This window comes from Misgurnus anguillicaudatus, chromosome 14 (assembly GCF_027580225.2).
Source record: "Misgurnus anguillicaudatus chromosome 14, ASM2758022v2, whole genome shotgun sequence".
NCBI lineage: Eukaryota > Metazoa > Chordata > Actinopteri > Cypriniformes > Cobitidae > Misgurnus > Misgurnus anguillicaudatus.
The window spans coordinates 32,936,770-32,958,988 of NC_073350.2; the positions used below are offsets into that span (position 1 = coordinate 32,936,770).

The 22,219-nt window shown below is 36.5% G+C and overlaps 1 protein-coding gene and 1 long non-coding RNA gene across 2 annotated transcripts; one reads left to right on the forward strand and one right to left on the reverse strand.

Annotated features, from left to right (window-relative positions):
* Positions 1–1,220: 1,220 nt before the first annotated feature.
* dnajc11b (DnaJ (Hsp40) homolog, subfamily C, member 11b) lies at positions 1,221–17,954 on the forward strand. The gene is made up of 16 exons (XM_055183914.2): positions 1,221–1,347; positions 3,373–3,502; positions 5,460–5,533; positions 5,885–5,986; positions 6,247–6,375; positions 6,459–6,581; positions 6,665–6,738; positions 6,850–7,039; positions 7,693–7,778; positions 10,456–10,572; positions 10,667–10,822; positions 10,931–11,000; positions 11,115–11,172; positions 15,423–15,565; positions 15,781–15,910; positions 15,988–17,954. The coding sequence occupies exons 1-16, from the start codon at positions 1,273–1,275 to the stop codon at positions 16,011–16,013; spliced, it is 1,683 nt and encodes a 560-aa protein (XP_055039889.1). The 5' UTR covers positions 1,221–1,272; the 3' UTR covers positions 16,014–17,954.
* LOC129427437 (uncharacterized) lies at positions 6,780–19,851 on the reverse strand. Its single transcript, XR_008638631.2, has 3 exons — positions 19,671–19,851; positions 7,714–7,791; positions 6,780–7,031 (listed from the first exon to the last, which is right to left on the reverse strand). It is a non-coding gene; the product is annotated as an uncharacterized lncRNA (long non-coding RNA).
* Positions 19,852–22,219: the final 2,368 nt, after the last annotated feature.

Here is a 22,219-nt window from a genome sequence, read left to right on the forward strand (position 1 = left end):
CGAAGTAAGTTTAAAAGATACGTGCTCGGCCCTCTAAGTACTAATAACATGGACCACTGTGTCATATAATTAGATGTTAACAGCTACGTTAAAGTCGTTAATCTGCTGTTTCAGTTAAAAATAATGTTTACAGATTATGGCATGGATGTGGGGGTACTATAGTAAAGATGTCAGGTTTATTTCCAAAAGGTTATTGACTGAAGTCATCAGTGACGCCAAATGGGGAAAAAACAAGTTTGAGGTCGCGTGTCGAGGATCCACGCTCGTTCATGAGTTCTTGAGCGCTGTCCACTCACGGGTGCTGAAGTGGTGCTGAAGAACAGCTCCACTCCTCGGTCACAAACGGCATTATGGAGCATGTTTTCCCCATATCAAGTGTTTATGCAATACAGCATTTCTGTAATTATATCTGCAAGTGTCAGTTCACGAAATAGAGATCTGAGGTCAAAGGCACGAAGTTTTAAGTACATTTCAGAAACATATGATTATACAAATAAGAAAATAACATGGTATGCACGTTCAGAATGTAATTTGCAGAAGGCCATTATAATGTATATCATTTAATCAGGGAAAGTGTAGATTTATAGGAGTTTACCATAATTTGCGTTTGGATGTTTACCATAAAATAAATAAATAAACTCATTTAGATGTATTCAATAAAAATAATAACACAGAAGACAACAAAACTATGTTATGCCATGCTTAAAGGGATAGTTCACCAAAAAAAAAAAAAAAAGAAAGTTTATGATCCCTATTCACTTCCATAGTATTCTTTTTCCTACTATGTAAGTGAATAGGGCTCATTATCGGTTTAGTTACAAACATCGTGCTCACCAGAACAAAGAAATTATACAGGTTTGTAACAACATGAGAATGATAAAATGATAGAATCTTCATTTGTTGGGTGAACTATTCCTTTAAACAACCCACCAGTCTTAATTTTACACAACAATGTGTCTAGGTATCAAGTAAAGACTTTCTCCCTTCCGGAACGCACGATGGCAGAATATCTAATAAATCCTGAATTTCTACCGTACGCATTTTTATTAATATTACTATGGCAAACGCTTAGTTCATGAATATTAATATGGTCATGCTGATATTGCTACGTCAAGTCAGTAGAGCGACCACTCACGTAACCTAATTAATATTTACGAGGCAAGCCACGGTCAAATCAGCTGGGCACAATGGCTGAGCGTCACGCTGCTCGATTAATATTCATGAGAAGAGCCTCCGCCGTAGTAGATTGGCTCTGACTGGGATACTGGGAACATGGCGGCTGCCGTGGAAAATGATTTTGAAGTAGACAACGAAGATTATTATTCTCTGCTCAATGTCAGGAGAGAGGTAAGAACACGGAGTTGTTGTCAAAAGATACACGATGTGTTGCCAGCGTAAACCCTACGTGGCGTGAAAAGAGTCGTGCAATTTCTCACAGCTCACGATGTCTCCTTTAAGAGATCTTATATATGCCGGGTGTTCATCCTTATTGATCTGACGTTTCATTTTTGGACAACCTGACAGATTGCAAATATTGGACGACAGTCCGTCAACATCCGTTTTGTTGATTAAACTGATAGCAGTCTCTGCGGATTCTTATTAACATGAAATCAGTTTTGCATGTACACATAAATGTAAACATTCAAAGGCACTTCAGCACCTCAGAAGGCATCATACATTTGAAGATAGCAGCAAAAAAAAAAAAAGTATAGTTATTTAAATAAACATAAAATGACAATTTCTTATATGCATGGTCGTATATTTCTGAAATGGTACATTTTACCTCACTTGTATTGATGCTGTCCATATTCCGCAAAACTTATGTGTGCTTGACTCATCTAACATTCTAACTAAAGCAGAATTTTGTAAATTTTATTGGAGCGCGAAATTCTGTAAGACAGCCAATCAGCAACCACTTCAGCGACATTTATCCAAAATAGCGCCTAGCGTAGATAAACTGGTGGTTTAAATTTTAGTCAAAGAGTAATTTTTTTTTCGTAAGTGGATTAACAACGGTATTACTATAGGTTTACTACAAATATCATGTTTAAATGGTTAAATAATTTGGGGAATCATTGCAATGGCGTCATTGCTATGGTAATTAGCACATTATGTCATTATGTAGAGTAGTAACAAAAATTCTTGTAGCTTGTAGATTTGAATTTAGGAAGTTGTAAAATGTAAACTAAAAGTTACACTCAGAGTCACTCACATGTAAACATTTGTAATTAAAGGATCAGTACATTTTCTTAAAAAAAATCCAGATAATTTACTTACCACCATGTCATCCAAAAAGTTGATGTCACTTTTAAACCACAACTTCTCATCCATCTCCTGTCCTCTGATGTGCCAGCGCAAGATAGACGAGAAGTTGTAGTTTAAAAGTGCATATTTTTTTATTTTATTTTTTGTCAAAATTAATCATTTCGCTAGATAAGACCCTTATGCCTCGTTTGAGATTGTTTAGAGTCCTTTGAAACTCCGTTGAAACTGCAATTTTAAAATGCATTAAAACTGTTACTGTTGGGGTCCATTAGAGTCCATTCAAAATGAGAAAAATCCTGGAAGGTTTTCCTCAAAAAAGAATTTCTTCTCGACTGAACAAAGAAAGACATGGTGGTGAGTAAATTATCTGGATTTATTGGACTAATCCTTTAAAAATTTGTTAAAAAAGCTGTGTAGATGAATGAATGAACCTGTGGACAATCATCACAAACCTGCGTTCTTTCTTACCTTTTTATTTTTCCAGCAGGCCTACTGTACTTTTCATTTAAAATAGTTGAAAAAAAAACTGTTGAATAGTAACACTGTTGAGGTTGGGTTTAGGGAGGTGACGTTATAATATTTTCACGGTATAATCGACTCGGTATATGCTATTATACAATTGTTATTAATATAAACATCAGCTATAATGACCCTTAAATAAATGAAAACAGGTAGGCATGACGGGTTGGACATATGGTTTATTATGGCAAACTCTATAAAAAATAAAAAAAACTTCTGGAGTCTACCATTTGAAAAAAAAATAAAGCTCCCATTTAAACAAAATAACGAATAAGTCAATAAAGGGGTGGAATAAACCAAACCATACTTCCTCTTGAACAGCAAAAATGGGAGAGCAAAAAGTCCAGGGCCATTTTCGGAGACCCAAAGTATTCCCAGATCTGCTTTTATTTTTGGCCCAAATGGTGGATAAGCAAATGTTCACATTATGATAACCGTACATGTCAATATCGTGGTATACTGTCATACCGGTATACTGTTACAACCCTACGGGTTTCATGACTTATCTGCTTGAAAATGTGGCGTCTAGCTGCTGTCTGCTCTTTCTTTCTGTCTGTTTTTTTATCCGTGTGATTGTTTTGTCTGCAGGCCACCCTAGAAGAGTTAAAATCGTCTTACAGGCGAATGTGCATGCTCTACCACCCAGACAAGCACAGAGACCCTGAACTGAAGAGGCAGGCCGAGCATCTCTTCACCTATGTACACCAGGCATATGAAGGTAATCATTATAGCCATACATCTCCATGATGATAGCTTTCTACAGATTAGAGAAGAGCGCACAAAAAATATACATTCGGTCAGTACTTATTTACCAATATGTTGTTTGTTTGGAATCAGAGAATGTATAATTTTGAGGAGCCCTTTAATTCAGTAACCACTGCTGTAAACATTATAAACATTATCCATGTGTTAGGTTCTTCTGAGACTATATAATGGCTTTTTTTGAGAAACAGACTGAAATATAAATCACTGTAATTACTGAGCTGTTGTATAAAAAGAATGCATAAATATTCTTCAAAAAATAAAAAAAATATTAAAGAAAGCTATGCGAGTTTGGAGCTACACAAAACTAAACTAATCACTGCACAAATTACTATCCCTTTAACTTTTCTTTGTTAACTCCGGATGACCTGAATTTTAGTCCTGGCTGACTGGCTTCTGTTCTCATGTAACTTTTTGATTATTCGCTTACAGTTTGCCATTAAAAGTAGTTCTGGGAATTTGTTGGACCCAACATCCAATAGGAAAATTCAATTGCAGTAGCCATCGTTCAATCTGAAGAGAGCAGCACTCCAACGTTTTTACACCATATATTGTAGTATTGAAACACTTTATATCCAAATGTCAAAAAACGTACTAAAATCAATGAACAGCACTAATAAAGCATCATTCTTACAGATCATTAACTAAAAAAAGTTAGAGTTAGTTACTCTTCAAAAGATTTAATTCTGTCATTTACTGTCATAATTTTTTATTCTGATGAATGCAAATTAAGAAACCAAGCAGATCTGGGGCACCATTGACGTTCATAGTAAGAAAAATATACTACTACTATAACAGCAGACCCACAGAAAAAAAAACAACCAGGGGGAACAGCAAAGAGAGTTTGTACGAGAAGGGTGCACAGAGTTATGCAAATACATAGTTTGACAGACAAGTAGGAAATCCTGTCATTGTTTTAGGACCGAATGCAACGATTGGACGAACATTTTATAGTCCTGCACCTTACATAGAAGATATATTTGTGTTAATATGAAAAGTTTGGTTCCGATAAACGCCATAAAAAAAATAAGTTACTGCCAAAATCAGTATTGTATTAGGTCAGTATTTAAAAGTAAATTCTTAATTTTGCGCAAAATACAATATCCGCCGTGTTATTCTGTCATCTTTTCTCCCTTTTTTCCCAAAACGCAATAAATGCCACTCCTCCTTTTCTGCAGAATGCAATAAATCTGCTCAACAAAACACAGCGCACCATTCCACGCATTGTAAACAATAATGGTGGTGCTTTGAATACACACAGAATCTTAGTTTTCCTCAACGTGTACATCGTGATCAACAAACAAACAAAAACAAAACAATACTTTAAATGGCATTGATAAACCTGTGGTGGTTTTCTGTGACGGGAAAGAAACGTAAGCCATCAACATCTAATAATTTATGCGAGAGGCACTCGGGATACGGAAAAATGCCGGCTGTTCGCTGTGAAAAATGTTAAGCAACGACCATTAATGTTTATTTTTAATCAGTGTATACCACTAGTCAACTAAATGAATTTAACATGGCAAAGATGAATGCACATTTATATATTGATTCAATAGCATTTTGAATGTCATGGATTTATTGCATTTTGTGGAAAAATTCTCTTTTATTTGTTTGTATTTAGTTTGTAACAAAAAATAGGGGTTTTCATCTTGTCACTTTCTTTGTATAGAAAACACGTTTTTACCCAAATTTGTCAAAATGGATTTATTGCGTTTTGGAACCAAACTCTTCAAATATTAGAGCCACTTCACCTAGTGATTGGTATCAGGATGTAAATGGATGTTCCTGGAGAAATAAAATGCCTACCCTGCATTTAATATCCCAACAAATAGACATTATATAGACAATCCCCCCCCCCCCAAATAAACAATGCAACCCATTCAATTTTGACCTCTGCTTACTGTGGTTAGTTCTCAGTGACCCACATTCCCGAGCCATATATGACATATTTGGGAAGAAGGGCCTGGAGGTGGAAGGCTGGGAGGTTAGTTTTGATGTTAACCAAACATTAAGGGGCAGTTTCCAGGATAGGGATTAGTTTAAACCAGGACTAGACCCTTGTTAAAACTAGTTCATTTCCTTCTAATTAAACTAACATGCCTTACTAAAAACATTCTTGTGTGCATTTTGAGACAAAACAAAGGGCACTGATGTATTTTAAGATATGTCAGTGCAAGTTGTTTTCAGTTTGGACAGCTCTTACATTTATTTTAGTCTAGGACTAGTCTAATTCCTGTCTGGGAACCGCCCCCAAGTATCAGTATTACTTGAAGACCGTGTGTTTCTGGGGAGCAGGACACACTAATGAGACACCTGCTTGTCTGATCTTTTTGAGGTGGTGGAGAGGAACAGAGCCCCTGCTGAGATTCGGGAGGAATACGAGCGCTTACAGAGGGAGAGAGAAGAAAGACGACTCCAGCAGAGAACAAACCCTAAGGTGGATAATCCTTACTGCTCATCCAGGCCCGAATGAAAGCAGGGGAGAGGAAGAGATCATTGTACTTTTTATTTCCTAGAATGCACTTGAGTCGTGTTGTGCTGTGACTGAAATCATTTCAAAAGACACAGTATGTCATTTTTTAGGAATTGACTTGGTTTTCTGTCACTTTTCATTTTCTGTGCCTCTTTTTTTTCCATGCAATCCAGTTTCATGTCACATGATTGGGTTTTATTGACACCGTTCTTGTTTTAATTCAGGGGACGATAAGTGTGGGTATAGATGCAACGGACCTCTTTGACCGCTATGATGAAGACTTCGAGGATGCTCCAGGAGGAGGTTTTCCCCACATTGAGATTGACAGGATGCACATTTCCCAATCCATTGAGGTTAATATGGACCGAGCGTTTCATGATGTCACCAAAATACTCTTGCTGTTTTCTTTATACTCTTGCATGTTTATATTTGGCAGGCACCCCTAACTAATAAAGATACAGCTGTCCTTTCCGGTTCTTTGTCTACCCATAATGGAAACGGAGGAGGAAATATAAACCTGTGTGTTCGACGTGTGACCTCGGCACGAGGCTGGGGAGAGGTAAGACTTTTTCACTTCTAGATTTTTTATAATCCATTCGATGTGGTTTTGATGTTTTCAACTTTACTTTTGTGCATCTTTAGCTGGAGTTTGGTGCCGGGGATGTTAGAGGACCTTTGTTTGGGATGAAAGTATTCCGCAATGTAACCGCACGCTGGTAAGTGTCCCTCTGCGTGCATTTTTAGTGAGGCCATAACTGTCTTCCACTTAGAAAGTTGGGTAAGTAATGTTGCAGCATGCATGCTTTAATTTGCTTCGTGGCTTTCAGCTTCGTGACTGCGCAATGGGGACTGCAGTTCTCCTCACGTGGAGTCAAACCGAATGCCTCAACGATGATGGCGAGGCATCTTGACCAGAACACTATGGGTTACTTGCAGTGGCGATGGGGAAGCCAGTCTGCCATGACCACCAGTATTGTCAGGGACACCAAAACCAGTCACTTCACCTTGGCTTTGCAGGTCAGACTAAAAAAAAAAATCTCTTCAGGATGTATATATAATATATGTGTGTGTTTTTGGCCGCATTTACACTGCCTATTTGAAGTGATTCCGATTTGTTGTGACACAGATCTTATGTGTCCCACGGACGTGTAAGCAGGACACAAGCGCATAGATTACAATATTATCTGATCGGTTTCAGGCCTCATTCATATGTGGAAATAAATCGGATACATGCATCGTGTTCGCATGTAAGCGGACTGATTGGATATTACCATGTGTCGTGCGTTGTTGAAAATGCAACACTGGCACATGACGTCTACTCAGGTGGACCCCACCCACGATCATATTACTCTTGTTAGCAGCTATTTTTTGCACGATGGCTCCACTTAGTGGAGAAATGCTGAAGTTTTATGTCTTGTTACAGAAATAAAGCTCTATAATCTTGTATAATATGTGTCCATTGCATATCGCAATGTTTTACTTCCTTGGTTTAAGCTGTTCCAGGTCAATATGTCTACCTTGAATTGTTCGCCAAGTGTTTAGTGTAAATGCAGATATCGGATCTGAGTCGCTTTTAAAAGATCATCAAAAAAAGTCGTCAAATCGGAATTGGGCATCAAGATTTGCAGTGTTAATCCAGCTTGCATATTTTTCCAATTTTTGTTATTCAGCTTGGAATTCCTCATTCTTACCTCATGATGAGTTATCAGTACAAATTCCAGGATGAAGACCAGACTAAGGTTAAAGGCTCTATCAAGTAAGTCTTTAGGCTGAAAAATTAAGCATTATAAAATGAAAAGCACGCAGTTGTTTACAGTGTTAGTCAATTTGACATTGCAAAAAATAACATGAAGGGCCAGAAAGCTAACGTGAGAGCGCTATACCAAAAAAAGTGTAGGGGGAGTGAAAATTTCGCACGTTAAACAACATGGGTACAAAATCTCATTTCCATAATGACCAATGCAATTTGAGACATGCTTTTTGGGGCATTAAAGGATTACTCCACTTTCATTAAAAAAAAAAAATCTGATAATTTATTCACCCCTAATATGTCATCCAAGATGTTTATGTCCTTCTTTATTCAGCCGAAAAGAAATTAAGTTTGAGGAAAACATTCCAGGATTTTTCTCCAAATAGTGGACTTTAGTAGACCTCAATGGTTTACGGTTTCAATACAGCTTGAAAGGGCTCTAAATGATCCCAACCGAGACATAAGGGTCTAGCAAAACGATCGTCATTTTTGCAAAAAAATACTTTTAAACCACAAGTTCTCACCTTGCACTAGCTGTGTGACGCACCAGCATGACCTTACGTATTACATTATCACATTAAAAGGTCATGCATTACATGTGTGAAACGTACACTTGCGGACCAATTTAAAACAATAAACTGCACAAAGACATTAATTACTATCATTTCATATTAGAGCTGGCGAAAAAAATGGTTTGCGATTCTCATGCGTTTCTCATCAGTAAAGCCAGTTCGGTGATTAGTACAGGGTTCCCACGGGTCCTTGAAATCCTTGAAAGTTTGTGAATCTGGGGGGGGGGATTCAAGGCCCTGGGAAGTTTTTGAAAATATAGATAAAGGTCTTGAATCTATTTTATGCAAGAAGTTTTCTGGAAAAAAATCCATATTATTCCCTGTGTAGTGTAGGATAATATCATAAAAATTCTAGACTTTTTAAGCACACATGCTAAACTGTTCACTTTAAATGCTTATATCTTTTGTATGTGAATGTTGATTCATACCAAAATGTTTTTTTGCATAGTTCTGTTTGACACATGAAAACGTCTCGGGGTACGTATGTAACTGTTGTTCCCTGAGAAGGGAACGAGACGCTGCGTCTCCCTTGCCATACTTCCCGTGTCCCTGTAACGCCGTCTTTCGCTATCTGAAATATTGCCATATACTTCCTGGCTCCCGCGTCACCCTGTCTTTGTCGTTAAGCCTCACCATTGGTTGAATTTGATATATACATTCAGACGCACTTACCCCTGGAGGTGTCACCAAAGTGACGCAGCGTGAGTTCCCTCGAAAGGGAACTGTAACAATGTATCTTAAAAGGTAACATGATGTAATCTTGCTCTCACTTGAAATGTGTCCATATTTAGTCCTTGAATTTGAGGGTATTGGACCTGGAAAGTCCTTGAGAGGTCATTGAATTTAAAGTTAACTAAGTAGTAAACCGCTATTACCTGCTTTCAGATGGAGTGGCATTTACTACACAGAGCCGTATTTCACCGAAAGCTAAGCACAATCGCTTTTTTAATCATCTTCAATTATGAACGCGATTTTGCATAGCTTCTTGGTGAAATATGTCTCTGTGTAGTAAATGCCGCTCCATCTGAAAGCAGGTGATAGCGGTTTACTACTAATCACCGAACTGGCTTTACTGATGAGATACGCATGAGAATCTCAGGCCATTTTTTTGCCCAGCTCTATTTCACATACAACCACAGCTGGACAGTCCTCTTTCTCCAAACTTGTAAACACTGTTATGCATATGGTAGTTTCCCATACGGCATGCGTGACCTTTCGACGCGATTACATAATACGTAAGGTCATGCTGGCGTGTCACACAGCTAGTGCAAGATGAGAACTTACTTTTTTTGACAAAAATGACAATAATTTTGCTAGAAAAGACTCTTATTGCTGGTTTTGGATCGTTTAGAGTTTTTTGAAGCTGCAAACTGTTGAGGTACACTAAAGTCCACTATATAGAGAAAAATCCTTAATTGCACGTGCACATTGATGCATATAGGTCTTATATATATATATATAAAATGCAAACATATATTTTGAAATATAAAAATGCAAACGTGTATCAGATATGCTTAGCAACAACAGATCCTTTGGAGCGCCCATGCCACATGTTTTCCGCCTGGTTTTAGACGCGACGTGGAGTAAATGTGAAGCATATGTGCTTGGCCATTTCGGTGACTGCTCAGAGCTTGCCCCGAAGAACTTGAAGACATCTGATTGGCCGAGATATTTTCCATAGTCTGTGACGTGCACCCCACAGCGGGTCGCACTTCACCACCATGGTGGTGCGGTGGTTATGACAACCGTCACAGCCCTATAAACATCTTGGAAGACATGGGGGGCGAGTAAATTATCAGATTCTTATGAAAGTTGTTAAATAATGGCTCAAATACTAGTAAATGTACCAAATACATCACATTGCATGATTCATTTAAATACTCTCCTCCTATAAACTTTGCATCTGAAAGGGAAACGTCTACAAATGCATATGTAATAAGTTTAGCTGCAAAAACTACCGTCCATGCCTAAATTTTTCACGGCAAATCCTGACAAGAGGCATTTGCAATTCGTTAGTAAATCTGTCCCTAAATGTGTTGCAGTTATCTAATGTGTTGCACAGCCCTAGCTTTGGGGGCCAGATTACCAATTTGTCCTTTTATTCATGGCAGGACTGGGTTTTTTGGCACCGTGGTTGAATACGGCGCAGAGCGGATGATCAGTCGCCACAGCGTCCTTTCGGCAACCGTCAGCATCGGCGTACCCCAAGGAGTCTCTCTCAAAATCAGGTCTGGACTTGACCCATAAATATACTCAGCAAAACAACATTATAATATCGCTGCTCACAATTTCTCTCTATTCCTTTCGTTTTCGCCTCTCCAGGTTGAACCGAGCCAGTCAGACCTATCTCTTCCCCATTCACCTGACTGATCAGTTATTACCCAGTGCTGTGTTTTATGCCACCGTGGGCCCGCTGGCCATCTACTTAGCTGTCCAGAAGCTTATCATTATGCCTTACGTACGAGCCCAGAAGGAAGAGTGAGTTATTATCTGTAATTACTGCTCCGAAACCGCCCGTTTTCCTTTTATATTCGCCCTCTGAGAAGTTTCTCTGATGGAGGATCTCGACTGTTGTGTTGTTTACAGGGAGCTGGAGAAACAGAAGGAAGATTCGGCTTCAGAAATCGCTCGCAGGAAACAAGAGGCCGAAGCTGCTGTAAGTCAAATTAATCCATAGACAACAATGACTGTCTCTCTCCTCCCGACACAAACAGCCATTTATCAGGACAGATGATGTTGTTGTCTAGAATGAATGTTTTTTGGGTTTTAGGTGTTGCTGATGCAAGAGTCAGTGAAGAGAATCATTGATGCTGAAGAATCTAAAATGGGTAAATTAAATCACTTTTATTCATATGCTCTAAACGCAGTCACAGTGGAATCATCTTTTGCATGTACATTTGAACAAATCAGACCATACCCATATAGACGCTATTTTCTCATTCCGTATCCTACTGGAAAAATATTGCTATACTACCAAAATTCAATATATTGCCCAGCTCTTCCTTAAGGAAAACACCACTTTTTTTATTTTACTATGTTCTTATCTCAACTTGGATTAATTAAAGGCGGAGTCCATGATGTTTGAAAGCCAATGTTGATATTTGAAATCACATAAACAAACACGCCCCTACCCCAATAGAATCTGGACCTTCTGTTGATAGACCTGCCCCACACATACGCAACCCGGCATTTGATTTGATTTGATTGGCTATAAGTGTGTTTTGGTAGTCGGCCCGTCTCCTTTTCCAAAGCGTTTTTTAAACATCGTGGACTCCGCCTTTAATGCATATCTATCTTTTATCAATACATGCACTTTTAATCTTTGTACAGCGCTTCTTGAATGTGTTGGTATTTAGCCTAGCCCCATTCATTCCTTAGGATCCAAACAAAAGTTTTATTTGTGCCACCATACTTACTCATGTAACTACTCATGTAACAGTCTTTAAATAGGGAAAACATGGAAGGGTTTTCTAAATTCGTCTCTGTTTGGAGCCATTGGAATGAATGGGGCTAGGCTAAATGCTAACACATTCACGACACGCTATACAAAGAAGTGCACGCATTGAAAAATGATAGGTATTTATTAATTCATCTAAGTTGAGGTAATAACATAGTAAAATATTGAAAAACGGTAGGGGTGTAACAGTACGCAAAAATCACGGTTCGGTGCGTACCCCGGTTTTGAAGCCACGGTTCGGTTCATTTTCGGTACAGTAAGAGAAAAATGCAAACATTAAACTGCAGGTTGTTTATTACTATAAACTTTTTTTTACAATTTGTTTACACTTTTCATTAAAATATAATATATAAAATATATATAAAATGAAAAAATAATAAATAAAATACTACTGCAAAGTTCTTTTTTACATTAGGTAATTCTTTTTTACATTTTTTACAGTAGGTAACTCTTTCATAGCCTTCTCTTAAACTTTTTCTACTTAAACCTTGCACTAAACTAACAAATTCAATTCCTGAATACATTTATGAACTATTAGCCTACATTTTTGCCACCAAAAATTTTCTGTTTTGATTTATTTTGGATTGTTTAACTCACGGTATTGAATTGGTTATGTTCCATCTCTGTATAAAAATAATATTACGGCTCTATGTGTAACTGCATAGCAAGCAACATGATATACTTATTATACACTCATTTTGAGATTAGTGAGTTGCATACATAGCCATCTTTGATCTTTTGCACGTTTCTCCTATTCTTTGCTTGTGTCGTCAATGTAAGCTGTGACTTCACTAACGAACCCCTCCGCAGCTGAGTAACAGCTGAGTAAGCCCGGGTTACAGCTCTTCTCTGTCCCGACCAGCTGATCGCATTGTGACAATGATCTGATTGACGTGAGGTGCAGATGAAAAATCTGATCACGCATTCCTTATTCTCGCTGTCACCGAAAGCGCGTCTCATGAATGCGTAGCAACGCAAGACGTGCATCCTCTCACGCACTTTTGAAAGAACAAAACAGCGCGTTGACACGTGTTTAACATGCGCTTTTAGACACGACACGTAAACGTTTACATCAATAATCAAACGAATATACAACTAAGTAAACAAAAATCTTTCTGCGGGCTGAATTATGTTATATGTTTGACAGAAGACTTGCGCGGAACGCGGAGACTTCCGCCACTTAATATGTTCATGTGGAAACGTATTACGTTCCGCACAGGCACACACAAAAGATTGCATTCGGCCTTTCGGTGCACGTGTGCACCGTGCCGAAAGCCCTGAACCGAAACGGTCCGATACGAATACACTTACCGTTACACCCCTAAAAAAACGGAGGTGTTTTCCTTTAACTTACCGACCAGCTCTATCTTAACTTGATCTTAACTCTTTCGCTGCCAGCGTTTAAAAAAAAGTTGCCAGCCAGCGCCAGCATTTTTCATGATTGAAAAGTTTATGCATTCCAGAAAATGTTTCTTTAAATATACATTTTAAGCATAATTAATGAGTATTCTAATGTCAGTGTACTGGTAGTATACTTGTAAGTGTAGGGCTGCGCAGGGCACAAACTAATGCAGGGTTAGTTGTAAAACGGACCGTTTCGTTATGTTTTTTTTTTTTTTTTGGTTTCCGAGTTGGGTGCATAAGATACCAAAACCAATGTTATGTGATATTAATCAGATTCTTGTTGGCTAAAACATAGCATCGTTTTGAAATATATCTGCAGTTCTTAGTAACTTTTTTGGTGGGCTTGAAAATATTTTGACCCAATATTTTGTGTTAAAACTAACCCCCTCAGCACTAACAATATGAAATCCGCTAACGTTAGCGTAATTCTTTCCGTTGTTTTAAATAGGCTACATGTCTGAATAAGTCATGTCAAAGATTAAAAGCATAATTAAATGGCTAAAATCAGACTTGCTTTTAGTCTGGTTTTTACAAACTGGGTCACATATAAAAAAAGAGTTGTCATAAGTGTGCTCCTTTTTCTCACATATTTAGACATTTGTATCCATTTATATTTGAACTATTGTTAGAAAAGGGCTGGATGAATGAATACAGTGTGGATACGTGTCTATTATAGACAGATATATAAACAATATCCACTTCAAGTATATAGACAAAATAGTATTGAAATATTTGCCTGCAAACTTAATTTTTAGCAAGTGTTACAACTAACCCCCTGCCTGTTACAATAACCCCACCTATGGGGTAACGTTTGCACTTCTGTCATGTTTGGTGTATTTAGAAACAACCTTCAAATGGTCATTTGTAGTAGAGATGTGTGTTGCTTGTGTAAAAATATAATTAATTAAACTCAAAATATTTTTTGAATGTTTGAGCCAAAATCAAAAAGCATTAGGTTGTGCCCCGCACTCCTTTACTATTTCAATACTATTTACTTAACTATAGTTTCTAAAAGTAAACCTTTAAGATGGGCTGTATATCGGCAAAGATCTCACAATACGTATTATGATACAGGTGTTGCGATGCAGCATCTTCTGATAGATTGCGATACTGTAAAGCAAGCCAGTATAAAATGAAAATAAATAAGTGAAAATAAATTTGTGGCATTCCCCTATGCCAGTGGTTTTCAAACTGGGGGCCGGGAGATGGTGCCAGAGGGGCCTCAGTTTTATGACATTTTATAAAATACATTCATTTAGCATGAATTCTGTGTAATTAAACCTAAAAAAATAAGCCAACTAACCAACAGCACTACTAGGTATAATTTTATGTTTTGTTTAGTTAAAATATGACATATGTTTTTGTCATAAATTTTCTTTCGGGGGGCTGTGAAAAAATGCACTGTACACAAGGGGGGCCGCACGCTAAAAAAGTTTGGGAACCACTGCCCTATGCTATGACTTCCTGTAACTGTTTAAAATCAGAGATAGAATGCCATCTAGTGGTCAGGATGTAAACTACAAACAAAACAACTGCCATGAATCTTGTATGATTTTTATTTTTAAAATATTGATATTGCCTTTTTTTAGAACCGATACAGTATTGGCAAACAAACTATCGCGATACTCACATGTATCAATATTTTCTTACATGCCTTACTTTCAGTGTACAGTACATAAAGTATATTTTTAAGAAGTACAGAAAAGTAGACTAAAAGAAGACTAATAGCACACTCGGTTAAACTTTTGAAACTGGGCTGGCCTACTTGTCTTGGTTACAAAAGCAGTAAATAAGGGAGAGCGGGGCACAAAGTAACGCTTCATGTCTTTGGCTCTATCATTCAAAAAATATTTAACTTGGATTAATCATTTTTTCACACAATCAACACACACATCTCTGCTACAAATGAACACTTAATGTTTGTTTGTGAGATCTACCGTTATCATACAATTACACCGAAAGTAACAGGAGTGCAAACCTGACAACTTACCCCATAGGTGGGGTAACAAACAGAGGGTTTGTTGTAACACCTGCTAGAAAATTTGGTTTAAACACAAATAGTTCAATAAATTCTGCCTATATACTAAAGCTGGATATTGTTTATATTTCTGCCTATAATAGATAGATATCCAAACATTCCTCCATCCATGATCCTTCATCAAATTGATTATGCATCAATTTGATTTATAAGTTCTTCATTTATATTTTTGCTTCCAGGTCTCATCATTCTAAACGCCTGGTATGGCAAATTTGTGTCGGACAATAGTCAGAAGCACGAGAGGGCAAAGGTCATTGATGTTACGGTCCCGCTGCAGTGTTTAGTGAAAGAGTCGAAACTCATTCTTACAGAGGCTTCAAAGGTTAGACGCATACACATCAAGCATTGCTTTTCATCGGTCAGACATGCTTTAAAGATGTTACAGGTCTAACACGAGCTTAAAATTTTAAACATTTACAACACAACCCTTACTTTACGCGTCATATGCTCTAGATAGACTTTAACAAGATGTATTACATCTACAAGATTTAATCTCACCAGGTCTTTCCCTTTAATAACTTATCTCTTGTAAATCAGGCGGGTTTGCCAGGCTTTTATGACCCGTGTGTTGGAGAAGACAAGAGTCTAAAGCTGCTGTATCAGTTCAGAGGAGTAATGCACCAGGTCCTGTCTGGAGATACGGAGCCGCTGAAGATACCCAAACAATGTGAGGATTGCAAAAATGCTGATTTTATTTCAAAGCTAATAAGACACCGTTTCATTTTCTTTTTTCTTCTGCATCAGCTCATAAAATACAAGCAGAGACGTAAGAATCGTCTACACGTCCCAGGAGGAGCGGACATGAGGGATAAATGGACACACGGAGATGTGAGGAACATACAGAAAGACTGTCAAGAAAACCTGTCAGTCATTAAGTGAAGCAAATGGCAGTTCCTTCTCATCTCATCCATCTATCATCTTTGTATGTGAACCTGAACCACAAAACTGGTCATAAGGGTCATTCTTTTATTTATTTAGATGTATCTGATATGAAGCTAAATAAATCTACTTTAAATTAATGTATGCTTTGTTTGGGTAGGGCAGTATTTGGCTGAAATACAACTATTTGAAAATCTGGAATCTGAAGGTGCAAAAAAATCTAAATATTAAGAAAATCATCTTTAAAGTATTCCAAATGAAGTCCTTAGCAACACATATTACTTAATGATAAATACATGTTTAATATTTATATTAATATCTTCATTGTGCATGTCCTTACCTTAATATCCTTATATATTTTTGGCTATTGCTACAAATATACCTGTACTACTTATAACTGGTTTTGTGGTCCAGGGTCACATATTGTCTGGTAAACTCAGTTCTCTTTGCATATCTAACATCAACAGTTAAGTACTGGAGTAATGGGCGTTTCAATCCTAAACCAACCCAGAGATAAGACAGCAGCCTGTTTGCAGGTGGTCAAATCTCATTTCACCTTATTCATTAATATAAAACAGTGTTAATCCCCAGAAAGTGTACCAATAAGCAAACCCTGGATGTTTTGAAACTGTTGTACAACTTGTGACAAAAATGAAAATTCTGCATTTATTCACCCTGATTGTAGTACTCATTTATCTTACTATGAAAGTCAATGGGTACCACCAACTGTGTGGTTATCATCATATCAAAATAACATCTTTTGTGTTGTACAGAATAAAGAAACGCATACAGGTTTAGAACGACATGAGGATGAGTAAATGATTACAGAATTTTTATTTTTGGGAGAACTATCCCTTTAATAGTTATAGCTGTTGAAGTGTTTTTTGATTGATATCCAAACACGCTGAAGTCTCTGTTTATGGTTGTTTTGATTTCTTTCTGTCTGAAGTCATCTGACACCACCCCAGAAATCTGTACCGTGGCAGCTGTCCAACAATCCTGAATGATTTGTTTTAGTCAAACAGTCTGTTTTGACCAACACATCATGACCTTATTTTATCCAAAGGGAGAAATGTTATTTAGGTAATGCACTCTTAAAAATATGGTACTTCATGATGCCATAGAGCAGTGGTTTTCAAACTGTGGGCGGGGCCCCCAGGGGGTCCGCGAGATGGTGCCAGGGGGCCCCCAGTTTTATGACATTTTTTAAAATACATAAATTAATCATGAATTCTGTGTAATTAAACCTAGAAAATAATAAGCCAACCTGTTTTAAAACAGTTTTTGTCATAAATTTTCTTTTGGGGGCCGCAAAAAAATGCACTGTACACAAGGGGGGCCGCACACTGAAAAAGTTTGGGAACCACTGCCATAGAGGAACCATTTTTGGCTGAATGGTTTCATAAAGAACCTTAAACGCCTGACAAATATTTCTAAAGAATAAATGTTTTTTGTAACGAATAAAGGTTATAAAAATGAAAGAAGAAATAGTTCCTCTTTGGCAAAAATAGTTCCTCTATGCACTGCAAAAAGTGACTTTCTTACTTGGTATTTTTGTCTTGTTTTCAGTAGAAATATAAAGAAATTCTTAAATTAGGATGCTTTTTCTTGATGAGCAAAATGACCTAAGATAAGTCTAGTTTATAGACAAAAATGTATTAAGTGAATTTGTGCTTAAAACAAGCCAAAATATCTGCCAATAGGGTAAGAAAAAAATCAGTTTTCTTTTTTCTTAAACATCTAATTTAAGCTACATTTTCTCACCCCATTGTCAGATTTTTTTTGCTCGCTTTAAGCACGAATTAGACTTATTTTCGTAGGTCATTTTGCTTATCAAGAAGATGCATCTTGATTTAAGAATTTTTGGATATTTAACAAGACAAAAATACTAAGAAGGAAAGTCATTTTTTTGCAATGCGGCATCACTGTAAAGAAACTTTAAAGCACCTTTATTTTTAAAAGTGTAGCCATTGTAATAATATTGTATTGTCAGGTGAATCTCATTAAGAAACGTCTACAGTAGGTGGGTTTAATCTCAAAATCAAATATGCAAAATTATGTTTTGCATAAATAAAAGCTATTTATACGATTTTTTACATTCATGTACGATCATAGCAGATCTATTTCTGTTTACTTTTATTAATACTATTATGCCAGTCAATGTATTTCTTTTTATAAGTTCATATTTATTATTTAAAAATATATTATGTGTGTGTGGAGTGAAATATGATCTTGACATTTCTTGGCAGCTTTTGTGAGATTCAATCTATGCACTGCAAAAAATGTATTTTCAAGAAAAAAATTAGTATTTTTGTTACCCAATTGGAGATCTTTTTTTACTTGTTTTATGCACAAAATCACTTACATTTTATATTTTTGGTCTAAAAACTAGACTTATTTTCTTGGGTCTTTTTGCTCATCAAGAAAATTCATCTTAATTTAAGAATTTTTAGATATTTTTACTGACAACAAGACAAAAATACAAAGATTTTTTTTCTTGAAAATCATTTTTTGCAGTGTATGGCTTAACATCTTGTTTGTTGAGTTTTCCTAATTCTTCAAATTAAAAGTGTCAACAATACCACACAGTCAGCGGTCCAATAATAAATTGTAAAAAGAAAGTCACTGTGTTTTTGTTGGTCATAATGTGCATCTGTATGTTTGCCTACTGAGCAATTTTCTCTCGTTCAGTTCTCCAGTATTGAGCTGCATCTGTTTTAATAATGTGTGATGTCTGAATCATTACACAGATTGATTTAAAGTTAAGAAACTAAAATGCTTATTGAATCATTTCTTGGTTCGTGCGGCATTTATTGACATTTGAATGAGAGGTTTGTTCAGAACAACAGAAAGAGTGAATGATCAAAACAATTTGGTATTTTAAAATATAATTTAATTTCTAAAACTAACCTGCTTCATCTTTATTGTATTTGTTGTGTCATTTGAATGTGTCCCATTGTGTTATTGGTTTCTTTATTTAATTGTCATTGTGCAAAAGATGCATTTGCTGCTGGGCAATGCCTGTATTTGTATTTTTTTGTGATGGTTTATAACATTAAGGTTTAGGGGTCAAAGTCTGTAATAATTTTGCTATTGGAGTACAACCAAGAACGTTTTGCTTTACAATGGTAAGAAATAAATTCTGCCACGCTGGTTCTGTTCAGCACATTAACTCTCGATTCATAGTCCATGATATCATTTAGTGTGATTTATACATGAATGCCTGTTAATATTCTCTAGTTTGTTACACAGTACAGTCATTTACCTTGCACGTCTCCTCAAGTTTATAGTGTAGCTTATGTTCGGGTAAATGGTTTATTAAAGCCACATTTTACAACTTTGTAAGAAAACGTATTACATATCTGATGCAAAGCTGAACAAATGTATTACAACGGTATAGATGTAGTCAACCTGAGAAATAATTTAAACAATAAAAGAACCCTACAGTCCATCTAAACTCTCAGTTCTTCAACATGAAATATACTCTATACACATACATTATGTGATTAATCCGTATACAGACATTATTTTAAACAGGGATCTCAAACCTTAGTTCCTGGAGGGCCTCTGTCCTGCAAAGTTCAGATCCAACAAGCTCCAATACACCTGCCTGGTAGTTTTAAGACATTGATTAGCTGGATCAGGTGTGATTAATTAAGGTCCAATATAAAAATTGTGGCTAGAAGGGATACAGCAACAGCCAAAATCTTGTAAAATCTCACAGGATGGGTGCTGTTTTTATCTTAATCCTTCCCCTAAACCTAACCCTAAATCCAGCATTAGGTCGTAGCTGTATGCATCTAGCCAGAAACGCTGTTATCATCCTAATCCTACCCCTAAACCTAAATCCAACATCTACTGAGATTTAGGCTGTAAATGTATCCCATCTAGCTAAAAACATGATCTAAACTTTTTTAAGTCAATGCAGTTAATGTTTCAAAATAAAAGCAGTTGCATTTGCTTTTTTTCAGACACAAAAATGGATATTTACATAGATTTATTGACAAATTAATTAAATTATAGATTTAAATCATCCAAAATGTTGATATCGGCGCATAATTTTTGTCTTGTTAATATCAAGTTTTACTTGCATAACATCGTGAAACTTATTAGTTTCATTTAAAGGTACAATATATAAGATTTTCACAATATTTTTAAATATCCGAAGTATTCTTTAAAATTGTTTTCTCGATAGTTTGATAGGCTGATCGGTCTGTGCAGTAGTAGTTGTCGCATGGGGATGCAGAAGTATATGCAAATGTGGAATTGGTAACGTCTACCTCACATCATTCACTTGTGGCTACTTGTGGTTTACATGCACAAAATTTTATCCGATTGCAGGTTACGACTGCACAGTTTACATGGATCCTACACTGCAAAAAACGACCCAAGAAAATAAGTCTAGTTTTTAGACCAAAAATATCAAATTTAAGTGATTTTGTGCATAAAACAAGCAAAAAATCTACTAATGGGGTAAGCAAAAAATCTTGAAAATTTTTCTTAACCACTAAATTCAAGACATATTTGCTTACCCCATTGGTAGATTTTTTGCTTGTTTTATGCACAAAATCACCTAAATTTTATATTTTTGGTCTAAATACTAGACTTATTTTCTTGGGTCATTTTGACCATCAAGAAAATAAGAATTTTTTGATATTTTTACTGAAAGCAAGACAAAAATACTAATAATTTTTTTCTTGAAAATATTTTTTTTGCAGTGTAAACATTGCAATCTGATTAAAATTTTCGTTTACATGTAAATTCCATATAATCAGAACAAAACGTGTGTGCAAACCAGTACAGTTGACATTGAAAACTAGCCCAAAAACAACCCAATTATTATTCACAGACCAAATACAGATAACAAATCAACAAAATCCTTTCATCTTTAACACGCAGAAAAATATCAACTCACTGAAACAGTTTAAAAGTACCCAAAATCTGAAGTCCGTAAAAAAGTAGAGGACTTGGCAACGCAGCACACTGCATCTCTCTTTGAATTCACGCTTTATCTCTGGATAAATGTACAAAGTCAAAGTTGAGTTGGAGAAAGATGCTCTCAAGAAGTTTTCAAATATAGGCAAAGAAAACACACTTTTCAAAAGGCACAACACTATTTTATTTCTTTATATAATGTTATGAAAGACATGAACGCTGCAGAATGTACAATGCATTACCCCATTACCTTAATAATGCGTGTTGCCATTGCCTTGCTATTGCATGTTTCTGTGACGAGAATCATGCACACGATTGAGAAAATACTACGATTCACAAGTTTACATGCATAATTTTCTCCTGCTGATCGGATCACAGATTGGACTATACACCACCCCTTTCAATACGATCGAAATTTGCATCCGAACGACCTCAATCGTATTGATTAAGGTGTTTACATGAAGGCTTGAGCTATCATGTAGTCACAACAACAATAGGCACACCTGGATTAATCAGTTTGTCCAATAATGGCAGACAGAAAACAAGGAGCTGGCTGAAGTTCAGGAAGTAGTGCATCTGGGCATAAAGCCTATTGACACCGAAGACTACAACTCCCATTGCTCCACGCACATTATCAAGCTGTGGACATTGTTGTTGTTTAGCGACCTCTAGTGGTGAAAATTACATAGTGTGCCTTTAATGTTCATTTTGAAAATACTGCGATCAAATGGTGGCTCAGCCGGTCTCAAAATGATCACAAATGTCATTAAATTTCTCATTCTCTCTTTATTTACATCAGTTTACAACATGAAGTTTCACAGAAACATCTCTTTCTTTATTGGACATTGGCGTTAACAGTGTGACAAACTTTAGCAGTCCTACTCTGTCCTGCACACAACAGCCCTGAAATATCAACGTCATACCATATAACCATTATAAGTTGTACAAAACACATGTACAGCAACCATCTTCCATGAAACCCGTGATAAACGGTTTAAAAAACATTAATAAGCAAAAAACGTACAAGTGACACTTTTGTCAACAAAACAATAAAAAAGCCAACTTGTTTGATCTAGGCCTGCCAATAAAAAATGGGTTCCCAAAATGGACTTTGACAGGAAGACAGATACTTAGAAATTGCTCCTAATAAAACACTTAAGGA